The following is a 26167-nucleotide window of genomic DNA, read 5'->3' as shown; positions in this document are numbered from 1 at the left end:
GAACAGCCTCAGCTGAATTCAGATCATATGGTTATTAAATTTGGCTTTACAATGATTCAAAAAAATATCCTATCACACAAATTAGATTTTAAATTAAATTAAAAAAAATATTAATCCGATAAAATTTAGTTCACTCGAGCAGTTTGTTTTAATGACACCGTCAAATCCAATAAAATCAACTCTGAAAGAATGTTTTCTTAAAGAGAATGAATAATTTACCCAATAATTTATAATTCATATTTTTTTCAGGTTGGTCCCCGGGGCCGTAACACTGGGATTCATAGAGTGGCAGAAACTATGAAATACAGGGAATGAGTAAAAAACAATCAATGGTTCGTTTCATGGGCCTAAAAAGGGAAGACTCGTGTCGTTATTGGACTTTAGGCCACGATGTGAAACACTAGCCAAACGGGCTAATATTATTTGTTCGGTGTACCCAAATGGGCTTGAAACCATGGGCTTAAAAGTTGCAACTTCGGAAACACTACCCCATTGAAAATGAGAACCACCGATGGCTGACAGGCCGAGGCTTTGTTAATATTTCTAAAAAAAAAAAAAAAAACTTATTCTCTTAGTTAGTCAATAATTCGCTTTTACTCTCGAAGTTCGAAATTTTTAATATTAGCTCTGAATTTTTTTAAAAAAAAAATTTCATTTGTTCCTTTATGCTAAAAAAAAAAAATTGGTCATTCTTTCATATTTTTTATGGTTATGTATCATTTCTCTCCATACCTTATTCATAATATATCATGAAAATATATAAAAAAATCTTGTATTAAAAAAATTAAAATCAAATTTGAAAGATAAAAAATATGTTATTTGATATAGTTGTCACAAATTGATTGAGATGCTAATCTTAAAAAGATATTGTGAGTAATTGAATCACGAAATCAATCAATTTTGTTAAAATGATATTATTTTATTATGTTTTTTTTTTAATTTTTTAATTTAATTGAGTCAATTGAGTTAATAAAAACATTTTATCTGATTTAATTGAAAACTTGATTTGAATTTTTTTAATGAACACTCAATTTAGATTTTTCAAGTTTAAAAATTATTTTATTTAATGATTAAGGGTCATGATGGATCTTTTCGAAACCAAAAAAAGGGTAATATTGAAACATTCAAACTGAAGGGGGGCAACAATGAAATATACGCTAAAATGCCGATTTGCTGCATATAAATTGTAGGAAACTTGAAACAAGTGGATATTGTATTGTACACGTAAATACTTCTCAAACAACACCAAATTTATGGCTCCTTTTTAATCCACTTGGATTCCAAATCAAAATTGAACAAAAATTAATTTTCTCTTAGAAAATTCTAAGAGATAAATATAAAGCAAAGACACACCACAGAGTGTCAAAGACTCAGGCAGAACATCCCAGAAAACCAGAGCATGGCATCATCAACTACAAACCCTTTACTCACTTCAAACTTCTTTGGTTCCCGAAGCTTGCCTTGTCCTAAAACAACCAGACCCTCCTTATCCTTCCTTCTGCCCAAAAAATTTCAGAAAATTGTGAATGAAAAGAATTATGAGTCTTTAAAATCCCTTCAGTCACAAGCAACCATAGCTACTGCCTTAATCTTCTCTTCTTTAACCCCTCAGGCGCTAGCAATTGACAACCCTACACCACCACCTACTCCTCCACCTGTTATTGAAGCCCAGCCCACCAGACCATCCTCTACTGTCGCTCAAAATCTTCTCTTAACAGCTCCGAAACCCCAGTCTCAGTCAACCTCTGACCTTCCTGAAGGTAGTCAATGGCGGTACAGCGAGTTTCTGAATGCGGTCAAGAAAGGGAAAGTGGAAAGAGTTCGTTTCAGCAAAGATGGTTCTGCCCTACAACTCACCGCCGTAGATGGTCGTCGTGCCGCCGTTATTGTCCCTAATGACCCTGATCTGATCGACATTTTAGCGATGAACGGCGTTGATATTTCGGTTGCCGAGGGGGATTCTGGTAATGGGCTCTTTAATTTTATTGGAAATCTTTTGTTCCCTTTTCTTGCTTTTGCCGGTTTGTTTCTCTTGTTTCGACGGGCGCAAGGTGGGCCAGGTGGACCCGGTGGGTTGGGTGGACCGATGGATTTTGGCCGGTCGAAGTCGAAGTTTCAAGAAGTGCCGGAAACCGGTGTGACGTTTGCTGATGTGGCCGGAGCTGATCAGGCTAAATTGGAGTTACAAGAGGTGGTTGATTTCTTGAAAAATCCTGATAAGTACACAGCCTTAGGAGCTAAAATTCCTAAAGGGTGTTTATTAGTTGGGCCGCCAGGGACTGGGAAGACATTGTTGGCCAGAGCTGTGGCAGGAGAGGCGGGGGTGCCGTTCTTTTCGTGCGCAGCCTCGGAGTTTGTTGAGTTGTTTGTTGGAGTGGGGGCGTCGAGAGTGAGAGATTTGTTTGAGAAAGCAAAGTCAAAAGCGCCCTGCATTGTCTTTATTGATGAAATTGATGCGGTTGGGAGGCAGAGAGGGGCTGGACTTGGAGGGGGGAATGATGAGAGAGAGCAGACCATTAATCAGTTGTTGACTGAAATGGATGGATTTTCGGGTAATTCAGGTGTTATTGTGTTGGCTGCTACAAATAGACCCGATGTCCTTGATTCGGCTTTGTTGCGACCGGGAAGGTTTGATAGACAGGTTACAGTCGATAGGCCTGATGTCGCTGGTAGAGTCAAGATTCTTCAGGTAAGTTCAACAATGCCAACCAAGTTGTTCTATTCCTCGTAAAGATGTATTGAGGACATAGATTAGGAAAAGGAAACAAACAATTGAAGCAGAATGTGTTTGCGTGCATGTGTGTGTGTCCTGTCGTGTCTATTAAGAGGCAGTAGTTTAGGGCAGCTAAACTCTGAATGTTAATATTGGTGTTATAAGATAAATTCTCTGCAAAATGATGGTTTTCTGGTCTAGTTATTAATTGGTCCGACACTGCATACTAAATAAATTTTCTATAATATGATATGTTTGTTTCTAGAGAAAAATGGACTGTTCTGAATTGGTGTGATTATGGATACTAGATTGATTTGTCTGATAATGCATCCTAGAATCAGGTTGTTTTGTAAGGCTGTCCCATTGTCTACAAATTCTGTTCTTGCTTGACCTTAGAATAGTGAACAATTTTACTTTTATTATGAATTATAGGTGCATTCTAGAGGGAAGGCACTTGCAAAGGATGTGGATTTTGAAAAGATTGCACGGAGGACCCCAGGATTTACTGGAGCTGATTTGCAGAACCTGATGAATGAAGCAGCCATTCTTGCAGCTCGGCGTGACCTTAAGGAAATAAGCAAAGATGAGATTTCTGATGCTCTGGAGAGGATCATTGCAGGACCAGAAAAGAAAAATGCTGTTGTCTCGGATGAAAAGAAAAAATTAGTTGCCTATCACGGTAAAATGCATGATAACCTTTTTGCCTTTCCTCTGGTCTCTTGTTATATCCCAGGATTCAATTTTGTGAGGCTAATTATGTGTGTTACTCTCCATTTGCAGAGGCTGGGCATGCTTTGGTTGGTGCCCTTATGCCTGAATATGATCCAGTAGCCAAGATATCCATCATTCCTCGTGGCCAAGCTGGTGGTCTAACATTTTTTGCTCCAAGTGAGGAAAGGCTCGAGTCTGGATTGTACAGTAGAAGCTACCTGGAGAATCAAATGGCTGTTGCACTTGGTGGAAGGTTAGTTCTACTCGTATTGATTGGCCTAGTTCCAGGGGAAAAATTGTAGCAAGGCATATGAGTACTTTCCTGCTCTTCAAGTTGCTATTCTAGAGTGAGCAAGCATCATCAAATTTCCCTTTAGTTTGGACCTTAGTTGAACTGCGAGCTTTATTTTTTGAGTTAAAGAAATTTTATGCAAATAAGGGAATTGCCTGTGTTTTACCGAACCTACGATTTTTACTTCTGTAGGGTTGCCGAGGAAGTGATTTTTGGTCAGGAAAATGTGACTACTGGAGCATCCAATGATTTCATGCAAGTTTCACGTGTGGCAAGGCAGATGGTTGAGAGATTTGGGTTCAGCAAAAAGATTGGTCAGGTTGCCATTGGTGGACCTGGTGGAAATCCTTTCTTGGGTCAACAGGTAGGGTTTGTGCTTGAAGTTTTATTGCCTTCTCCCGTCCACTAGCTTTCTCGTATTCACCATTTCCAACTCTTCTACAACAAGAACATTGGATTAAGACCCCTCTTGTGTTCCAATCACAGATGTCATCCCAGAAAGACTACTCAATGGCGACTGCTGATGTGGTGGATGCAGAGGTAAGAGAGTTGGTGGAGACAGCTTATACAAGAGCCAAGCAAATCATTACAACTCACATTGACATCCTCCACAAGCTTGCTCAACTCCTCATAGAAAAAGAAAGTGTTGATGGAGAAGAGTTCATGAGTCTCTTTATTGATGGAAAAGCTGAACTATATGTTTCCTGATTGCAATTTTAAGTATCTAAACCATGTTGTATTATAAGTTAAACATACACACATACACAAAAATCAATTATTCTTTATTTATGAATCTTGTAATATGAAGGCCAAGAATTTGTATAGGCAAGATTCTGCTACTAGTTTTTAAAATCATTGCTTTTCTCATTAGGATGTGATGTGAAAAAACCGTTTGTTTTTGTATTTAAAAAATTTTATATTTTTCTTTGCTTTAAATTTTTTTTTAAGATAGTATTTCTATATTGATGTTAAAAATAAATTATAAAAAATATATATATATATTATTTTAATACATTTATAAATAAAAAAAATATTTTTAAAAACAACTATAATAATAATAATAATAATATTAATTATATTGCCTAAAGTGTGCCAATGTCCTTGGAACCCACCATTTATCTGATCATATCCTCAGAGCGTTCTCTGTTTCTAGCCAAACATCCTGCCATTCCCCCCCCCCCCCCCCCCCCCCCCCCCCCCCCCAAGATTCTGTTCTTTCTTGGCAAGCTTTCAGCCTGCATTTCCTTTCAGATTCTGTTCGTGAAACTTTTTTGTTCTTGATTTCTGCTGCATTCTCTCTTCTTAGAAAGCTTAATATTAACAGCCATCAATGACCTCCAAAAGAATACATATGATTAATCGAACCTCAGGGCTCTGTGTCCTCATTGCACAATTAGTTCATGTTATATGTTTCCCTTCATATACAAAAACAATAACGTTGGATGTTTCTCTTTATATACGAAACAACAAAATCAATTATTTCATTTAATTTCTGAAAAAATAGTGCAATGGCCAGTGCAGTAGTATTCTTCTCCACCCCACCCCGAACCCCGCCACGCTATGGTACATTTGGGCAAAAACAACATTTCCAATTCCCTCTCCACATCAAACCCACATTTTTTATACAAGAACTGCAATAATTGATCTGGTTACAAAAGAATAATAGAGAGTCGTGTTCTTGAGATCATCTTCCACCACGTTGCTTTTTTTCTTCCAATGCAGCAGCCTCGTTCAACATGTCAGCTGCATCCTTGTGCATGTCAAGCTTGGCAAGGGCAACGGCTTGCATGTAAAATGCTGTAGACCAATCAGGGTAGACACATTGTGCTTGCATCGCATCTCGGAGAGCAGCATCTGGTTGATCAGATAGTAGATGGCAAAGACTACGCCGGGCATAAACAGTTGGAGATACCATTGTTCCCACATCTATAAACTGCACAAACAAGCATTTTATAACTGAGCAGTGAGCACCATACAGAATCCACTTACACTTTTGTCTTTCAAAGATGAAGAGGTAGGGAGGCATGGACAACCAAGTCTACATGAGTACAGACTTGCGTATTTAAACTAATTCAAGTATATTTCATAGTTTGTAGTTGATTAAGAACAGGAACTATGTTGTTGCCAGCAAATTAACAAGGCATCCCCAGGACCTTGTTAAGAGAAATATAGTATTAGTCCAGTTGACAGGGATAATCTCAAATCCTAATGGATGAAGCACAACAATTTACAATTAACAGTAAACTTCATGGTTGAGACATCAGAATTCCGAAACCAAAGATATAAATCAATTCACCCAGGCTTTACCATCCTAGGTGAAACCATCACAACCTAAACATAGTAAGAATATTGAGCCAAAGTATCCAAGTAACTAGTAGCGTCAAAGTCTCAGCAACATAAAGCCTATTACATCCTGAATATTACTACTTCTATACAGGAAAAGCCATTATCTCATCCACAGATAAAAGAGAAAACACACCTGAGAATAACATTCTACAGCAGTTTTAAAATCTTTGTCACGAAATGCTACATCTCCACGCTTTCTAGCCTCCAACATATCTCTCATTTGTTGTGTCCACTCTTGGAAAGATAACTGAGAATACCCATTTAAAATGGAAGATTTCAGCAGAGAATTAGAAATGGATATCTTGAAAAGTACTTTTTGTAAAATAGATATCATAGAAATAATATTTGTACAATTCAATTACCTCGTTGGTTCCTTCATCATCTTTGTAGTGTGTCATTACCAATATTTGATGGATAGCTGTGAGATCCATCCGTGTACAGGCATCACCCATTGGAGAGAGCGGGTGCTGTGGGGTAGGTGGTGCTGTTTCTTCATGCTTAGAAATTCCCAGCATCACATAGGATGGAACCTGGAAGCGAAGATTTAAGATCCCAAAACTGTACCAGTCTTACATGAATACAACCATCTACATTTTGAAGCTACTCAAAGCTGCTTTAAATGCATTGTCTAGGAAGAACAACTTCTAAATAGCAACAAAAAACCAACCCCCTCCTTGAGATACAGAGAGAGAGATAGAGGCAAATCTGTTGAGGAAGATAATAATTAAGGCAAAAATACTTTATTAATGGCAAGATATCAAGTAATACAAAGGGCTCTATTGTGGCAAGCAATCTAGTCATTCCAGATTTTAACTAGCCCCTGTATTCTGATCCCAAGTATTATCAAATTACACTAAAACAAGATAATTGTATGAAACAGAAGGAATGAAGCAAAGTGGGCAGCTTACATCAGGTTTGTTTTGCAGAGGTGCAAGCGTTGTAACAAGATCTTTGGTATTTGGTCGCTCCCTTGGTTCATATTGCAAGCATTGTGAGGCAAGATCGAAAACCACAGTCGCCTCTTCAGTTGAAAAGTTTCCCTCCAAATGAGAATCCATTAAAAGACGAATGTTCTTCCCTCGAATCATATCAAGAGCCTGCAAGGAGCACATGAGTCAAACGTCCAACAAAAAATCTAACATTTAGTAACTACAGCTTAGTCTACCATTCAGGCTACTGCTTTAAATATATTTGATAGTATAAATAATACATATTACTGCCATGCAGGCTACTGCTTTACAGATGCTCGAAAATATATATAATACATATTTTCAAATAGAAAAACTAACATGAAGTACTTTTATAAGTAAAAAAAAAAATACAACTCCATTTGCTGTCAATTTCCCATTTCCCTATTAAGCATTAGCATAGCATTAATTGTCATTTTATCTATTCAACCATTTAAGTTATAGCATAGCAATGACAATGTGTCATCATGATCAGAGATCTTGGGCATAATATTAGCAAGAACAGGTTCAAAGCTCAAACAATGGAGTATCAACATGGGTTAGATATACACTCTCAGTCATCAGCCATCTTCCATAAAATAATATCGACTTGTACATCTCTCATGCAACTCAATCTCACACTGCTTGTTTTCATAGGAGAGAGAGAAGCTTGTGTAATTAAGAGAAAAGAGCAGTTGAGCATTGAGAACATAAATGTATTCTTAATTTCAAGATTGTGACAATGGACAGCAAGTAATCAAATCCAAGGCTCCAGCTAGAATTCAGTCAAAATTATCCAAACACATTGAGCAATGATTTTGACTCCAGCTTCTACTTAACTAATCATGTACAAAACTTGAGAGTAAGCACTATCAAAATGGCATCCCATTAAGAATCGCCATATAGGACTCCACTGCCAACCAAAAAAAAAGATCATTTTGTTGAACCACTAAATGGAAACTGTGCATTCTGATGTTCAGCACAGAATGACAGTATGAATTACTTACATGACTAGGAGGGATGTGCTTTCCGCTAAGAAGATCCAAAAGGACAGTCCCAAAGCTGAAGATGACACTTTCTGGAGTGACCCTTCCTAGATATAAGATTTAGTTACTTTTATGAAGCAATGATCAGATAGTAGTCACTAATACAAGCAAAAATGAATTGCAATGCAGCAAAAATGAGGGCTGTTATGCAATACAAAGAAATTGAGCGAGGCACTTCTTTGGAAATGAAAAGGCAAGATTGCTAATGGTATGCACCAGGCATAAATCATTATATTAGTTTGTAAATTTTGAAGTTTTGTTCATACCAGATTTGGTTCATTGTGTTATACAGGGCTACTGCCAACCACTTAAGTTTTCACATTTGAAAAATGAAATTTTCGTCGACATAAAATGCAATGCCTTAAGTACGTGAACTCGTAGAACATTTTATTGAATTCTAAAGGCTACTCAAAAAATAGAACAAAAGATTTGAGGCACCAGTCCTACATGCATGGAGGATTGATTAATGAGAATAGGCGCATTGTCTGAGTATGTCCCTATCTCAATAAATACTGATGTTGGGCAATCCTTAGGCGTTATATTTACATTTCAATTAGAAAAAAAATTTCCATTACCTTTATGAGGTTATCAGTTCAATTTCACACATGAAAAACGGAGATAAAATTAGCTGCTCAAAACGTATATTCTCTTATTTTCTCTTTCGGAGGGTTGTACAAATATGATTAAGTTGGACCAAGTATTTTCATCGCTCTCTTGTAAATTGTCTTCCAATAACGGTCCTCCTCAAAATATTCTGTGTTCGAAGCAGCTCCTCTGTATCTTATTTAAGAACAAACTAAATTCAATTGTGAAAAGACCCAGCTCTCTTCTTTTTCTCCTCTATGGTACATGCATTCTCTTTGATTTTTCACCTCTTTTTTTCTGAGAAACACTACAGATTCTATAAAATTCATAATAAGATTATCCTCGTGATACTTGGAGCTTTTTTTTTTTTTTCAAGGTGTAGCTACTAGGATACTTTCAACCAAAATATTGTCATCATGCATTTTAAACCATTGTTTTCAAGGGATTTCCAACAGCAGAGAAGACACAAATGACATGTCGTAGCACAGAGGTGAATGAACTGACTACTGAAAAGTCACAGCAAACAGGCATCAACAACAGTCAAAGTAGATTTATAACAAAGCAAAACCATTTACCATTTTGTAGGTACTCAGGAGGTGTATAAGCAAGATTTGTACTGTAACTCTTTCCATCACTGCTATTTTTCATCAATCCAAAACATGAAAGCCGGGGATCTCCATTCTGCCAAAACCATCCACTAGAAATTTATGCAAATGGAAATATCTTAAAACAATCAGAGATGTTAAACTAATCAAATAAAATGGAAATCATAGATAAAAAAAATTTATGCAAATGTTAGATAGACAGGCTAGATTATGATAGATCATCAAGCTTACCAAAAAAGATAAACTTACTATACCTCGTCAAAAAGCACCCTGTAAGCATTCAAGTCATGATACAGAGGACGACCTTCAGAACTACAATAATCTAAAGCTTCAGAAATATATAGTGCAACTCTCAAACGCATTGCCCACTCAATAGTTTGGTTTTCCCCTGTCAAGAAAGCACGGTGAAATTGTATTCATGGACGGAAAATATGTTAATATTCTGGTAGAAAAATTTGCTGATGACTATTTAAGAATCGTTCAATTCAACATACAAGATACCAATATTTCTGCAAGCTGAATAGCAAGAGACATTGTTACAGGCTGATATTAAATTTTGCAACCCTCCCAGCTCATACCTTCAAGTCACAGGGTAAAAACCAATTCCATCTTTCCTCTTCTACTCGTTTTTAAACAAATTCCTTTTACACATCACAATCGATTTGAGGTATCCATACAGAAATCATCTAAATGATCAGAATGTCATTAGCCCCATCATTGCCTTGAACACGAACAATTTCTTAATATACCCGTACCGGTGATAAGAATGCTACATAGTCATCGGTAACACAAACAAAAAGCTCAAGCACTTAGCAACACCAAGAATGAAATCCCATTATTACGACAACAAATTGCAGCTTAATCTAAAAGTATTCAAGTTTCTTACCACATTATCCTACTCACTTCATTGTAAAAATATAGGAATAGCTAATACATAAAATTCTACATAACATTAAAATTTCAAACAAATTCAATAAACATCAATAAAAAAAAACTAAAGCTTAATCAAATTCAACATAGAAAAAAAAATGCATATAAATACATAATGCAAGAAGGTGCATACAGTGGAATAAGTGTTTTGCAAGGGTATCATTTGGCAGATACTCAGCCACCAACAGCCTCTCGTCTCCGACGCAACAAAAACCAATCAAATTCGCTAACCTTTTGTGCCTCAATTTCCCAACACCCAACGCTTCATCCTTCAAAAAAACAAAAGAAAAGGAAAAACCCATCAACAAAATCAAAACCCCAGAACGAATTTAGAAGTAAAAACAAGAAAATATAATTTATTTACGTACAGCGAACTGTTTGGGATCAGGCCAGGCAAGTTTGGTAAATTTCTTGACAGCGATCCAACTTCTATTATTATTGTTATCATGATTCTGTAACCGTCCTTTGTAAACAACATTTGGCGCTTTTTCACCGCTTTCAGACACGATAAACTCGGGACTAAAGTTGTTCGTCGCAGCTTTCAGGTCAGCCAATGAGAACTCCGTGAAAGACAGCACCCCACAACCACCTCCAAGACCACCGCTTGTTTCCGTTCCGTTTGTTGGCCGTGAAGCATGATTAATTCGTACATGCTGTGGTTGTTGCTGTTGATTTTGCTGTTGCTGTTGATTGTTTTTACTGTCATCAGAGATTGGTGCTTTGAACAAAGAAGATTGGCAACAACCCATAATATCTCACCCCGAGTTGACTCAGCACCATAAAGAGAAAAAGAAAAAGAATGGGAGCACTGGCTGGCTGGCTATCCACTCGTGTGAGTGAGTGAGAAAGAGGGATCTACTGAGTGAAGAAGAAGAAGGAGAAGAAGAGCAGATGCAGCAGCAGCAGCAGCTTTCGTTTCATTTTCGTTGCTTTTTTTTCCAAAATATATATATAAAAAAAAAATTATTGGGTTTCTGTACTGACAAAACTTCTGTCTCTGTCCCTCTCTGTCTTGCTTTCTACTACTGAGTTGTCCTTTTACGTGACGTAGGGGTACTTTTGTCATTATAACAAAACGAAAAAACAATACGTTTGTAATTTATCGCGATATTTTTATTTTTTTTCTTATTACTATAAATATAAAACCCTTACGTTGTATGTTTCTATGTTTATACTTGAGTTAAGATGGCTTTGAGTTGTCAATATTTATAATTACCCATGCCTAAATATAATTATTAATAAATAGTAAATGAAACTATCTATTTTCCTTAAATGAATCCTCGAGCAATACCCATTTACTATTTTCATTTTTATAACAATAATATAGTATAATTTTGATAAATTAATAATTTTAATTAAATGATATTTTTATTTGATCCCAGTTAAAATTTAAAGTTTAAATAATATCTTGATCAAATAACATCTTGATTAATTATATAATATTTGTTAATTGCTCAATTAACATAATCGCTAGCATGATTTACATGCTAATTAATATATTGATATTTTTCAGATTAGGTTAGGTATCGATGAAAAATTATTTAAAGACCCGGCGATAAACGTGTACTAAAATGAACTCAAAATTCGAAGAAAAGCCATGAATTTAAAATCAGAGGCTGGAAAAAGGAAAAATAAATAAGTTATGCAATATTTTTCTCGACTATTAAAGTATCAATGGCTTGAACAAGATACATATTTTCTGCTGCTCTATAATTAATAAATTAGTTTCATGATATCTATCACATATTGCAATGATTATAAATATTTTGGATATTATGGTGTATAATGTATTTTTAAAGTGTTTTTTAATTATAAATACATTAAAATAGTTTTTTTATTTCTTACATTAACACGTTATAAATATTGAAAAACACTTACAAAATATCAATTTGATATTTTTTAGATAAAAAACATTTTAAAGAACATAAGTTAACGTACTGTCAAATGATCACTGAATATGTGATTGATATTTTGATATATGTATTCTTTTAAAGTGTTATTTTATTTGAAAATGTGTTAAAAATAGTTTTTTCTTTATATTTTTTATTTTTTATATTAACACATTAAAATCACCAGAAAATATTAGAATATCAATTTGATATTTTTTCAAACCATATATATTTTTAAAATATATTTAAACATAATTTATATGTAGTATTAAGCAGACATTGAACAACTAATCGAATTTTTATTTTTTTTACAACAATTCTCATTGCAGAATTTGATTAGAAACTCGTTTGATATTGCAGTAATAGTTATTTTTAAACTGTTTTTTTTCTTAAAAGTATATCGAAATAATATTTTTTATTATTTTTAAAATTAATTTTTGACACCAAAATATTAAAAAAATCTAAAAACACAAAGAAAAATAATTTGAAACAAATAAAGAATAAAATAAAATTTAAATTTTTTCAAAAATATTATTAAATTACAAAAATAAATGGATTATAGATAACTCATAAATGCGAAGAATTTAAAGCCACAAGATAAGAAAACCATGTAAAAAACAAATTTGTATATATTTGTTTCTTTCTTATTTTTCCTCTTTCCCAGAAAAAAGCAAATTGATGAGTGCATCTTCAAAATTAGAAGTAATAATTTAGATAATATATGATTATTGTTTTGACATAGAAGAGATTGAAATAATATTTATTTTTTATATTTTAAAAGCACGAAGAATTACTCTAAAAATATTTTTATATTTTTATCTTTATTTATTTGATAAAATATATTTTTATTTTTATTATTTTAGGTAGTGTTTGGGAGTGTAAAAACTTTTGTTTTTAGATACTTTTTAAAAATATGTTTTATTTTAAATATTAAATTATTTTTTAATATTTTTTATTATTTCAACGTGAGATAATGTTTAAAATAATTATTTTAATATAATTTAAAATAAAAAATAATTTCTACCACCGTATTAAACTTATTTTTTCTTTTTCTATTATGGAACTGTAATCTAGCGCTATCTTATAAGCAAAAAAATATAAATCGTGTTATTAGTGTGAAAGATGGATGAAAAAAACAATGATTGGCTCTAGAAGAAAACTACGCGTGAAACGTAACACGCGGTTCGAGTTTCGGCGAGAGAATGCGGTTGTGTAGTTTCGTGAGATATGGTTTTCACTCTTTTATTCGTCGAAGCCTGGATTCACACCTGGACGTTTTCTTTGGTCGAAAATGGAATCTTGCTCGCCCGCAAGCCTCAGGCGAGCCTGCATTCTAGCGTTACATCATTCATACTTGTCGATGATGATTGCTAAAGACAACAAACTGTTTTAGCATGCTTAATTTAATTGTTGCGTATCTTTTAAAATAAAATATTATCAGCATGAAAAGACCATCTCATCTGGTTTAATATTTAGTCATAGTTGTTTTTGCATTTAAAATTAAAGAGTATATTTTAAAAGTATATTTAATTTAAAAATAATAATATTTTATTTATATATTTTTAATAATTTTAATGTGCTAATATAAAAATAAAAAAAAATTGATGTATTATCAAGCAAAAAATATCATTTTAAAAAGCATATTATAACACAATACTAAACATATTGCGGTACAACTAACTTTTCATCAAAATTTAAAATTATTTTGATATATTTTCAAGAAAAAAATACTTTAAAAAACAACATTTATTATACTCTCAAACACCCCTTAGAATGCAACATGTACTTATACAATAAAAAAATATTTTTTAATATTTTTAATAAAGTTAGCATCTAATCATAAAAAAAATTATTAATCTAAGTTAAACAAGGTTTTTTTAAACAAAAAAAAAATATTAATTTTTTAAAGAAATTGATATTTCACTAACTCGATAGCGTCTAGGTTCCTAAGTTGACAAATTAATAAGATAACCTATCAAATCAAGTTTGGTATTGCAAGGATGCTAGAATTACTCAAGTATCATTATAATAGTTTGCTTGATAAAAGACTTCTCTTCATGGGTTCACTGTCAGGTTTGCTAGTATTTTTTGGATTTTTCACTGAACAATATGATATGGATTCTTCCAAAGGAAAAGAAAAATAGCAACGAGAAACGTAATTATTATTATATTTTTTGGTGCAAAGGAGAAAGAAAGAAAAAACCAGACATGAACAGAAACAGAGTCAATAGCATCCCTTAAAAGAAGACGACACAAACCAGGAGGAGAAGATCCAACGCGGCTTGACGAGAAAAGCGATGCACGAAGGGAACTATAACTGTAAGGGCCTTTAGTAATATCATAATTTGCAAGCTTTCTTCCTTTGAATCATAGTAATCTTAGCTCGACACTGCTTGATTTTTTGGTAACACGTTGAACAGCAAAACAACGTTGGCATGCCAACCATTAATGTTCAGCAGGCGGTACAAAGATGGAAGATGCGGCGGAACTTTGCGGTGCCATCAGCAGCCATCAATAAAAGTCAAAATAAGCAGATAACATGCCTTTTCTAACACATGGTATGGTTGGGAGTGCAAGTATTTCTTGCATTTGGAATATTGGCCAATCAGCATATCCATCTCCAATTCCTCGGAAAGGGACCGGCTGGTCCAAGGCCACTGAACCTTGTAAGGTGTCCAGATCTTATTTCAGCTCGAATTAGCTGGTCCTAAAAAATCAATCAATGTCCATTCTTGTCGACTTTCTATGTTCCGAACCCCAAACCGATTAACTTCAGCATGTGTACACTTCCTGTGGTTTCCATAAGCGGCAGAGTCGTTGTCCAGTGCTTGACAAATTTATAAACTTCAATTATAGGTTAAAAGAACTAAATTTCGTTCCATGAAGTTTGTTGACAAAATTACTTATAAATTAATTACACTTGTCTGTCTGTTTAGATTTGGTTTGTCCCGATGCAAGACTAATTCTGTCAAGCAACCCCCAAGAGATCAAGCCACCACCGAAGCAATTTTTTCGCAAAACCAGAACGATACAGAGGAAGCACCAGCTTTACGACTATTCGAAGAAGAGATTTCGTCTAATTATCAGTTAATGTATTATACATTATATTTTATACATGGTATATATGTGCTGTTTTTACTGATCACAAAAACATACACTCTCATATTTTACTGTGAATTATAATAATATAATTTTTAAAAAATTTCAGTTTAGTTTTTAAACTTTTTTTTTTACACAATTAAGTCTTTTTAAGACTATATGAGAGCCTAATTACATGTTTTAATATAAAAAGGTTGAATTGAAAGAAAGAAAACCAAAGTAAAAAAATCAAGTAATATAGATGACAGATTGAAAATCTTGGTCAAAATTTCATTTGAATCCTTGTTGTTTTTAGCTATTAGGTGACCAACCCCTTGAATTTTATAAAATTTAATTTTGATACCGAACTTCATTTTATTTATTTTTCAGTTCTTTTTTTGGTTGAAGGAGAGAGAGAAAGTGTCTATTGGTGAGGAATTCGGCCACCAAAATAATCATTTCTTATGTAAAATGGTTTCATATGACGATGAGAGTTAAGATTACATTTTTTTTTTACCTTGAAAACATCTAAAAAAACATATTTAATGCTTGAAAAGTTTTTTTTTTGTTTTCGAGTGGATTTTAGGTTTTAGGGTGTTTTTTTATGTTTTTTGTTGCCATGGATTGGTTTAATGAGGTCTCTAGAGTGTTTCATAAGTGTTTTAGACCAAAAATTGGTTGAAATGAGTTTTGGGTAAAAAAACAAAGGACCTTATTTTTCTGGCCACCATAGTTACCGAATTCCGAGGATGAACAAACGACGTGTCGTTTGTTGATGCAGGCGACAAGTCAATTTTTTTTTCCTGGTGTCTGCCCCATTAAACTTAAAAAAGAATATAGAGCAGCAGGGGCCATTGCTTGATTGGATCAGGCACTAGGCCTGGCCTGATTTTTTTATTTTAATTTTTTAAAAAAAAATAATGTAATAGTTGATTTTTTTTTTCAAATAAATTTTGAGTTTATATTTTAATTAGTTTGTGATGATTTTTTTAATGATATTGATTATGTTTAGTTTTTAAAAAAGTATGTAATAAGTATAATTCATCTATAATTTTTTCTTAATTTGATATAGATTAATTTTTTTTTAATATTGATTTTTTTATAAGAATTTTTATATGTGCAGCTTTGCATTTTTTTTATTCAATTAATTTTATACGTGTGTCGGTTTTTATTATAAATTTTATGTGTTTTTCTATTATAAATCTATTTTGATAGAGAAAATTCATTAAACACAATAAGGTAAATTACTTGTGTTACGATGTTAAATATTTTTTTCATTTATCACTTAATTTTTTACAGCATCTCAATATTAGGTTGATGTTTTATTTTTGCGATCGTATATGTTGATAAACCAAACACTTTTAAAATTGTGATCAGAGTAAAATATAGTTTCAACCGTAGTTATTAAACCAGATTCGGGAGTTAACCCCGTCAAGAGGCCAAGTCCCAGGTCACATGGGTTGATGCGAGTCAACCTGGAAAATTAAAAAATAATATTTGAGACTTTAATATCCCACATGAAAAAATTAAGAAACATTTCATATGAAAATATTTTTTATATATATTTTATATTGAAAAAATAAGAAACATTTTATAAACAATAAAAAAAATATACAGGATTAAATATTCACAGATTAATTTTATATTTTTTAATTTTTTAAAAAAAATATATAAAAAAGTTGAATCTGTTCTAGGTTGACACAAAAATGAAAACCCTGGTCTAAGTCAACCTATCAGACAGAATTCATAACTATGGTTTCAACAACACGGTACTGCACTGTAAAACGGAACCTAAAAGTTTACCGGCTGGAACTGAAGTTGTTGGGCAAAAGATAGGTTGATCAAAGACGCAAATCCATGCTGTCGAATTAATTAATAAATAAATTACAAAAAAAAAACTCGAATTTAAATCAGGAAAGCACTTGCTCTCTGGATAGCTCGGACAAAGAAAAAGGTTTTGTTGACCTCAAAACAAATTTACAACAAGATTCCTCTGTACTGCTAAAAGGAACAACTAGTATAACCTAACGAGGAAGCCGAGAATGATCCTGACAGGTTAAGCTTCAAAATGATACTGTTGAAACTGCAAAGTGTCAAACACAGCAGGGCATATATGTCCCAAAAAACACAACAAAAACAATCAAGGATACCTCAGTGGATGTAAAAAAAACCTGACAATATTACACTTGCATCTGATCAAAACTGCAATCATGCCTCAATGGAGGCTGAGCTGAACCACAACATGTCACATTTGTAGCTCAAAAACCGCAGCTCGGATGCCCTACTTGTTATTGCACATAGTATCACAACTATCCACTGTTGAGGAGGTGAAATGAGCAAAGGATGGAAAGAATGAATCCATAGACCAGCCTCGTCGAATCCAGGAAGGGAATAAATTCAAAGATATGTAATTAATGCCTGATTATTGGTGAATAATTAAGGAGCTGCTGGATTCTCTTGACCGAGTCTACTATGTTCAATGTGCACATGAAGCTCCTCATAACCGTGCATGGTATCGGCAGAGAACTGCTCTATGGCTACAAAAATTTGTCTCAGACCAAACTGAAGACTACTATTATCGGTCATTTCGCTTCGATGTACAGCTCTACCGGCTTGAAACGTCTTCCCTCGAGCTTGAATCACCTTTTGCAACCTTTGCCCCTCCCTCTCCAAGATCTTCATTTTCTTCACCATGTCCTTGTCTGTAGTCAGTCTTTGCTGTAGGTAAACATGATGTCGTTCCAGGAACTGATTTACAATATCGAATAATCCATTCATTGCATAAATTACCTCCATCTCTGAGACCCTGTCAATGGCAAGTGACCACTGGTTACAGAACGCAAACACCAGAGGTGCTCCTGTCCTACCAGGGGAGAATGGTGGCACATCATCTAGAGTTTCTTCAAGTTCAGATGGAAGACACCTCAGAAGCCAACCATTCAATGCTCTGACGTAGCCTCTTTGTGCATTGATCCAATTGGAAAAGCTTAGATTCCAGTTTTGTAGCTCAATCTTGAGCTGTATTGCTGCTTCAAGATAGGCATCACTAAACTTCACATTGGAAGCAACGGCATCCAAACTCCTGGTTTCGACAACTGCCTGGGACTGACATCTGTGGCATTCTAACATAACTTTCCACATATCCAGTAACCTGTGATTAAATGGATCGATGTTAACCGGCACAAAAAAAAAAAAAAATTAGACAGCAAACAAGCAACAAGACTAAGTTACAATGCTACATCTTAAAAGCTGTTGCAGATCAGCAGTCCCTAGTAAGGAAGCAACATTGTAACTACAAGACAACTGCAAAACAAGTGAAATCCAGAACTCAGTTGTGTTAACTACAAATTAACTTGTGCAAGATTAAACAACAACATACTTTTCAATCAAGTCACTGATCAGTGGCCACAACTCTTCATCCCTCAATTTACTGATAGTAATTGATATCTTGTCAATAACTTGAATTGCAACTGTGATCTTCGTAGATAGCATCCGGAGTAAAGGTTGAGTGGAGTTAACTTTATTGGCATCAGCGCCTTTCTCACCCAAGATGTTCATCTGCCCACAGTTCTTCGCAAGAATGAGACGCAATTTTTCCTCAGCCTACAATATAATGAACAATTTCTTTATTTTTCGTGTGGATTAGGAAGCATTCCAAAACGAAAGCAAAAGGAAAAGAACAAAGCAACATGACAGGACCGTTCTTCTTGGAAAAGAGTAAAGCATACCTTGACTTCATGATAGAGTTTCTTCTCCCACAAGCACAGCTTTCTAAGAGTAGAAGACAGATTCACAGAAATTATCCCCAAATCCTCATCAAAGTCCCCATGAACAGAACCATTCTTCTCTGAAAAAGACGGAGTAACAGTGTGCAACATCTTGGAAGAAACTCCTTTACAAAGGAAAAAAAAATCAAATTATTCTTGACAATATTCAGCAACAGACTAATTATTAAACAAGAGATGAAGCCATGTTTAAAAGAAAAGTAATGTTAATACCTTGATAAACAGAATTTTTGTAATAATATCTGAATTTCCCAGCATCAAATATTTTCAAGACTTCATTTCCTGACTCTGCAGCTTTGTCAAACAAAACCTCTACTCCTTTCATAACCTCCAAGACACTTTGGATTTTAGCCTGATGGCCTAAATCTTTACTCTCTTTACTTTCCTCTTTCACATATTCAACTTTCTTTTCTTCTACCACTTTAGCCTCCTTCTTCTGCTTCACATTGTTACCTTTCTCTGCTTCCCTCCTATCTTCTTCTCCATTTTTACCACATTTACCTTCTAAACGAATTCCATTCACAAATTCCTTATCCTTGGTCGGTAACTCATATCTTTCATATGTTTCAAAGAAATTCAAGAAATCCCAGGCTGAACTACTTGGAGCCGGAGGTGGAGGAGTTTTCCAAGCTGGGTAATCGTACTCATTATCGTCAAGATGATCATAAGAAAACGGATTAAACTGACTTTTATGGACTCTATGAAGCGAATCAAGATCTTTGTTGTCTTTAAATTCTTCATCTTCTGAATCAGAACGGAAATCAATGTGAGAAGTCTCCGAGTTTGTAGAACTTGAGGGACAGAAAATATCAGGCGAAGAGGGTTTACTGAGTTTGGTAACAGCCGCGGAATCGCCATTAGATTGAGAGTCAGACTGGTTATTGATGAGGGCTTCATCAAAGAAGCGGTGAAGTGCAGGGCCGAGGGACTTGAGGGAGTGCATGTAAGCAACATGAGCATCGGCGAGGGCATAGCTTTGGTAGAGAGCTTCTTCAAGGAACTTACATCGGTCATGGCATAGAGACACTGCAGGGAGCTGGTCAATCCTTGAAATGGAGCAGCCCATGAAGAGAAGAGTAGAACCAGACAGGAAGAAGAAAGATGACTGGACTGGTCAGAACTCTGAGAGGGGGGGGAGTGAATGTTTGAGGAACGTTATATGAGGTTTAAATATTAGTTAGGGGATGTGCATTTAAAGCTGCATAAATCAGGGGAGAGGGAGAGAGAGAGAGGAAGAAAGTGAAGTAGTAGTGTACTGGATTAGCTTTAAAGGAGTGGTAGAGGAGAGGGGCTGGCGGGATTGGCGTAACGTCTCTTTGGTATTTTTGAGTTCTTGCCATTGACATTTGTGCCCAAGAGTATTCTTTCTGTTGTTTATGTTTCCAAGCATCGATCTAAAACAAGGAGGCCAATTCAGTAATCCCGTTGATTCGATTTTACTTCGAGTCGATCTTTTTATTACAAGAATTTATTTCAGTTTTTTTTAATTAATCATATTTTAAATTAATAAAAAACAATGACATAACAAGAGTAAAAAAAAAAAAACCGGTCGTAGTTTTTGATATTAATAGTAGTAAATTGGTACAAGTTATTTGAAATTTAAAATATAGATGCTCGATTGATTGAAATGACAATAGAGGAGCTTTTTTTTGACAAATCTATTCGAAGACAAATAATGGAGTCTTAATTATTTACGTATATCAACCATGTGTGTCACGTATTTAAAAATATTTCAAGAATTTTCATTTTAACCCTTATTTTTTTAACATTTCAAATTTATCATCTTTCTTTTTAGACATTTACCTCCCAAATTTCTTGAAAATTTATCTCCCATGTCCTTTGTTATCAATCCTATCTTTATTCTTAAAATCTGTTTGAGAGAGCATGGTAAATATTATATTTTAAAATATTTTTTATTAAAAATATATTAAAGTAATACTTTTTTAACTTTTTGAATTTATTTTTTATATCTACATATTAAAAAGATTAAAAAATAAAAAAATTAATCTTGAACAAAAATAAATATTCAAATTATGGGTAAATGATATTTCGGTTGCATTGTCAAACATCCCTTCCTATTTTCATAAAACTTTCATAAATAAAAGTATAGGATCTATTGTAAGAATTATTTTATATAAGAAATAGAAAAGCTCTGTTTATTTCCATAAAAGAAAAAATGAGAACTGCATCTGCTTAGAAAGTGGGCTGTCGCCGTCGGGTACACAACCAAAGAGCAAGGATCCTCTGGTGATGAGCCGACATTATATGTAGAGCGATGATCACTTCTTTAAGAAAGAAGGTAAAAAGGGGTTGGTCCCATGAGACTGCAGGGGTCAATGGAGGACCAATCTTCGTTCCGTACACCATGGCTACTACACCATACACATGAAGGAGGGATTTTATACGTTTCACCCTTTCCATGGCTTAAGCTTTTAAACCTAATCATGGAGGATTTGAAAAGGCCAAAGACGATCCTGTTTTCAAATCAGCCCATAATTGTGATCATCATTCATTTATTTTTGGTAATAATTGTGATCATAGTTTAGTGATGTTGAGGAAATTACATGGACAAGGATGTTTCAACTCTTCAGTTGATTGAAACCAACGCGGATTGTTTTCCTTTTATATCCTTGCTGTTGCAAAAAGTAAATAAATAGATCTCCAAATGGTACGGAGAGATACAAAACCTGATTATGTGTTTTAAAAATATTTTTAAAAAAATTTAAATTTTTTTATTTTTTTATTTTTAATTAATTTTTTGTGTGTTTTTAAATTATTTTGATGCGCTGATATCAAAAATAATTTTTTTAAAAAATAATTTATTTTGATATATTTCTGAATAAAAAATACTTTAAAAAACAACTGCAATTACACTGCTATTAGGTTGGCTCATAAGAGGGAATATATATATTTTCACTACATTGGATATAATTATTCAAGTGATCTAACCGATTCTACCGCTCAATTCAAAAATAAATTAAATGCAAGGCTTGAATTATCAGCTATGCAAGTTAAAACAAAAACATCAAGGAAATTTTTTTTATAGATTTTCACCAAGTTAATTCAGATATTTAATCATGTTGTATCAGATTTATTTATTTTATTTTATTTTTTATAAAATCTATCTTAAGCCAAATCTCAAAATCTAAGATTGATCTGGTATAGAATTATCTAGTCAGACTAGTTCGAGTTTAACAACGGGTGATAGAAAATTAGAAAGTACAAGCTCAACGTTTAAAAGTGAAGGGAATGGGAATAATGAAGGGGTAGAAATAGAATGTTATGCGATCTCCTTTTCAAGCATTTTAGATTCAGGAAAACAGGTGAAAACAAAAGGGTCACGTTCACGACGGGGATTTTGAATCTGGTTGCATCTTATCTTAAAAAGGGAGGTTAGAGTGGAATTCCAACTCGAGTAGGCTTGTCTGTATTGTCTCTCCTTTTTCTTTCTTCTCCCTATGACGAGCTAGGAGGCATGGAACCATGTTCCTCGTTTCCAGCCTTGTATCCTGTCCTCATTCGGAGGAAAGCCTATACCCTTTTGCTTTCGATAATGCCTACTAAAACATGGAGGTTCTGATCGGCAAATAGAACTCTTGCCACCACGTGATTCTCGGTGTCGCCAAGGAAAAAAGGGCAGGGTCCCCTCCCCAACCCACGCACCTATTTATTAAATCCAGCACAGCCTAGGGTTTACATAATAAATTCTTGATTTGGAATCTTAGTTTAAGCTTAGATGATTTAAGTGGTTAATTTAGAATTTAGTTGACCCGATTAGATCAAGATTAAACATGACTGTATCAAAATCAATAATTTTTTAAAGATAGATTGAAGTAATGTTATTTTAATAAATAAAATAATGAAGTGGACCTAATAACCCAATGACATGAGCCTTTACCAAATCAGACGAGTCCGTTAACTATGCCTACACGTTATGTTACACTGAATGAAACAAATAGACTAAAACCTAACTGGAAACAGCCATACCAAACCCATGATTTGGACGACGAGGATTGGATTAGATTGGTTAAGGTAAAGGGTTTTTTTTTCTTTTCTTTCTAGATGTAATTACAGATATTCTGCCGTCAATTTTGCGAAGATTAATTCTTTATTTAGAATAGATTATTATTATAATTGTTGTTCATGTAGAAGATTCCAATTCATTTTTCAGAACTACCGATCGGAATATTGCGGCAACGGAAGAGTGGAACGTGAGAAGTAAATGACCGATGGTGATCAATTTTCTCTCTCGGAGACATAACCGAAGCTTATCAAGAATCACAAGCAGTGGCCCCTGCTTGATGGGCAATTTCCCTTTTAAAGACGAGACAGGTCGTACCCTACAACTATTCTCGACCTGCAACAAAAAACAAGAATACGTTCTCTGATTTAACAAAGTTTTTTTTTTTTTTTCAAAAAAAAAAAGGTGACGAGCTTGTAGCCTGAACAAGACAATTGTGAGAAGAAACCTTCATGATAATCTTGTAACGGTCTAATATGAAATGGGTCCAGTTGCTCGCTATATTACACGGGGTAATTCATACTGTTAAAATAAATAAAACACAAACACACACAGAAGCTAGATCTGTAGCACAAGCTCGTCTCCTCCTAGACTCTTGTTTTGGAAGAGAATTTCTGCAGATGATTAATGGAGCATTTGAGAACCAGACAGTGGGGAAGCCACCTTGAAATTCTTACAATATAATTATACTAGGAAATGGCTGTTCTGTTGGGTGAAGTTTATGATGGTGATTAAAAAAGGTATTAAGACGATAATTCACAAATATCATTATTAATTCTTAGTGATTAATCTTTGAGAGCTCCAGTGTTTTTACGAATCCATGATTTTTTTAATCCATATTTATTTATTTATTACCATAAATAGTATCAAGGGCCCCATGTACGGACCTTCTCCAGCCCAATTACTGTCGTTTTTTCTATATTAATTTGTGCTGGGATTTGGTTAAGGATTTCGTGTTGGGCCTACTCTTGAGACATTAGCATTATTAGGCAGTAGGCCCATAGGTTAGTATTTAGTAAGCTGCACTGTCGGAGAGAAGGCCCATCAGACTTCAGTAAGGGAACACGTGTGTGCTATATTAATTATATGCCTCATTGAAAATAAATTTAAGTATTTTTTTTCAATACATTATAATTATTTTACTTCTCAGATGCTGTGATATATTATTATATTTAATATAGCAATTGAAATGGATGGATTTAAGAAAGCATATAAAGTTAATGTACCGATCGTGTAATTATCCCTAAAGAAAAAGAAATCTAGCTAGCCTGAGCCCAAAACAGGAGAGGAAGTGGAGCCCAACAACAAGACGTCATGATCCACTGACGTAGCTCAAGCATGCATTATATAGACCTTCTCGTTCATTTTTCTACCCTCCACAAGGCATAAAAGCAGCACAACAAACATCAAGGGGCCACGTCCATGGCTCTTTTTGTTCTCTTCTATTAGCTGGGATGTCGAAACAATTCAAGCCATGGTTGTTAAAAATACGTTTTAACTCGTAAAATCGTCCGATTTTACGAGTTAAAACACATAAAACGTGTAAAATCGGGGTTAAAACTCGAAAACCAGTAAAATCGGGTCAAACCCGGTCAAACTCGCTAAAAAACGAGTCAACTCGTAAAAAACGTTAAAACCGTAACGTTTTCACGATTTCACTTTAAATTTAAACAAATGCTATTGTAGTCCTGTGACTCAACACTCTCTTTTCTCAGTCCCTACCCCACCCGTGAGGCCGTGACCGACACTCCACAGTCCACTCCAAACTCCAGTGACTCCACAGAGTCCACACTTCGTCCCTGTCTCCCTGACTCCCTTCCCCTTTCCCCTTTCCCCAGCAGATTAAGAAATCACTTTCCCCAGATCCGGAGCGTTCTTGGCGAGACGAAAGTAAGAATTTATTCCCAATCCCAAGCTTTGTTTTTTCTATCTAATGGTGGTGATTAAAGACAAAAAAATTATTTGGGTATTCTGTGAATCTGTGTTTATTTTGTACTATTAATTGGTTTGCTTCTGGGCATTATGTGTTTATCTTCTACAATTATTTGATTTGCTTCTATTCTGTTAAATCTATGACGCAAAGAACAACAAAATGAATTTTTTTGATGTTTCACCCTATCATCACCTGTACTGTATATCACTCCCTCTCTGCATAAAAATGGAGCGCTAAAAAGCTTAATGCTTTTCCTTCTCTCTCCTTTTGGTTTCTTCAAAGCATACTAGTTAGCAGTAGAAGCAGAAGTAGAAATAGTGGTTCGAAAAGCTCAGTACCTTCTTCTTCTTCTTCATAGATTTTTCTCAAGTTCTCTCTCATTCCGTCCCTTTGTTCAGGTACCTTACTCTCTCTCTCTCTCTCTAAAGTCTCTATTCCTCTCTCTATGCGCTCTATCACTTTAGAAAACTTGAAAGTTTATGCTCACGGGCATTTATCAGATTCCCTTTTCTGGATTCCTTTCTTGGTTGGTTTTTCTTTTCTTTTGTATTGGATTAGTCATTGATTCTTAAAGTTCCTAGGGACTTAGTGATTAGTTCTTACTGTATGACCTTTGATTTTTTAACTTTGAACTTAGTAAAAATAGTTTATTTTCTGTTAATTTAAAGCTTGAAGACAGATGGGAAATTCCAGTTTTGCTATTTGATTTTGACTGTAACTTGATTTGATTTAATTTGGGATTTGGCTGTTTTTGTAAAAAGCTTATGCATTGACTCTAAAAGGTACCGAGTTTGGATACATTTCAGTTTGAATTTTTCTTTTTTGACTTTGACATGATTTAAGCTCAGATGGTATTTGTATAAACTGGTTCTTCTTTGCTATGGTTGAATTTGGTTCATGTTAATTTGAATTTGGATCAAATTATTGATCAGTTTGTGATTTATTCGTTCAAATATGAAGGCTTCAAAGGCTGACCCAGGTGGGGGTATACGACTGTTGATTGCGGCTGCTTGATTCTTTCTTGTTTTGATTCCAAGTCCTCGTCAAGATTATCGCCTACAATCTGCCATTCAACTTTTTTTAGTGGTTTTTTTTTTGTGGATCTTTTGTTTGCTGCAACATTAATGGTTTGCTTGTTGGTAGCAGTCCCATGAAGTTGCATTTTCTTAATTTGGATATGAGTGATTCTTGAGAAGTTATTAGTTGATATTGGAGGTAAAGATTATCGCCTACAATCTGCCATTCAACATTAATGTTGTGTTTGATGGAAATTCTGGAGAATTATA

General features: G+C 34.3%; 3 protein-coding genes across 3 annotated transcripts; 1 reads left to right on the top strand and 2 right to left on the bottom strand.

The window, feature by feature from the left end:
* Positions 1-1303: 1303 nt before the first annotated feature.
* LOC7496874 (ATP-dependent zinc metalloprotease FTSH, chloroplastic) lies at positions 1304-4571 on the top strand. Its single transcript, XM_002301891.3, has 5 exons — positions 1304-2689; positions 3146-3392; positions 3494-3677; positions 3909-4080; positions 4203-4571. The coding sequence occupies exons 1-5, from the start codon at positions 1400-1402 to the stop codon at positions 4422-4424; spliced, it is 2115 nt and encodes a 704-aa protein (XP_002301927.1). The 5' UTR covers positions 1304-1399; the 3' UTR covers positions 4425-4571.
* A 590-nt stretch (positions 4572-5161) lies between these two features.
* On the bottom strand, positions 5162-11168 carry LOC7496873 (serine/threonine-protein kinase BSK1). The gene is made up of 9 exons (XM_002300621.4): positions 10544-11168; positions 10309-10444; positions 9500-9633; positions 9216-9321; positions 8017-8102; positions 6971-7159; positions 6425-6592; positions 6196-6309; positions 5162-5649 (listed from the first exon to the last, which is right to left on the bottom strand). Exons 1-9 carry the CDS (start codon positions 10922-10924, stop codon positions 5401-5403), a joined length of 1563 nt encoding a protein of 520 aa, XP_002300657.1. The 5' UTR covers positions 10925-11168; the 3' UTR covers positions 5162-5400.
* Positions 11169-16979: 5811 nt separating this feature from the next.
* On the bottom strand, positions 16980-20200 carry LOC7474581 (protein ALTERED PHOSPHATE STARVATION RESPONSE 1). Its single transcript, XM_002300620.4, has 4 exons — positions 19141-20200; positions 18871-19034; positions 18522-18745; positions 16980-18293 (listed from the first exon to the last, which is right to left on the bottom strand). Exons 1-4 carry the CDS (start codon positions 19991-19993, stop codon positions 17579-17581), a joined length of 1956 nt encoding a protein of 651 aa, XP_002300656.4. The 5' UTR covers positions 19994-20200; the 3' UTR covers positions 16980-17578.
* Between the last annotated feature and the right edge of the window lie 5967 nt (positions 20201-26167).

This window comes from Populus trichocarpa, chromosome 2, assembly GCF_000002775.5.
Source record: "Populus trichocarpa isolate Nisqually-1 chromosome 2, P.trichocarpa_v4.1, whole genome shotgun sequence".
In the NCBI taxonomy this organism is placed as follows: Eukaryota; Viridiplantae; Streptophyta; class Magnoliopsida; order Malpighiales; family Salicaceae; genus Populus; species Populus trichocarpa.
The sequence above is the reverse complement of the archived record's forward strand: the minus strand, read 5'-3'. Positions and strand labels throughout refer to the sequence as shown.

What these genes read in the sequence shown, in the direction of transcription:
- LOC7496874 (XM_002301891.3), top strand. Translation starts at nt 1,400, where the DNA reads ATGGCATCATCAACTACAAACCCTTTACTCACTTCAAACTTCTTTGGT. An exon ending in GTAGAGTCAAGATTCTTCAG is followed by an intron (nt 2,690 to 3,145) that starts GTAAGTTCAACA and finishes TATGAATTATAG; the next exon opens with GTGCATTCTAGAGGGAAGGC. An exon ending in GCTGTTGCACTTGGTGGAAG is followed by an intron (nt 3,678 to 3,908) that starts GTTAGTTCTACT and finishes TTACTTCTGTAG; the next exon opens with GGTTGCCGAGGAAGTGATTT.
- LOC7496873 (XM_002300621.4), bottom strand. Translation starts at nt 10,924, where the DNA reads ATGGGTTGTTGCCAATCTTCTTTGTTCAAAGCACCAATCTCTGATGAC. An exon ending in TGCAAAACACTTATTCCACT is followed by an intron (nt 9,634 to 10,308) that starts GTATGCACCTTC and finishes CTTTCTTGACAG; the next exon opens with GGGAAAACCAAACTATTGAG. An exon ending in AGCACATCCCTCCTAGTCAT is followed by an intron (nt 7,160 to 8,016) that starts GTAAGTAATTCA and finishes TGCTCCTTGCAG; the next exon opens with GCTCTTGATATGATTCGAGG.
- LOC7474581 (XM_002300620.4), bottom strand. Translation starts at nt 19,993, where the DNA reads ATGGGCTGCTCCATTTCAAGGATTGACCAGCTCCCTGCAGTGTCTCTA. An exon ending in CAAAAATTCTGTTTATCAAG is followed by an intron (nt 19,035 to 19,140) that starts GTATTAACATTA and finishes TCCTTTGTAAAG; the next exon opens with GAGTTTCTTCCAAGATGTTG. An exon ending in AACTCTATCATGAAGTCAAG is followed by an intron (nt 18,746 to 18,870) that starts GTATGCTTTACT and finishes ATTATATTGTAG; the next exon opens with GCTGAGGAAAAATTGCGTCT.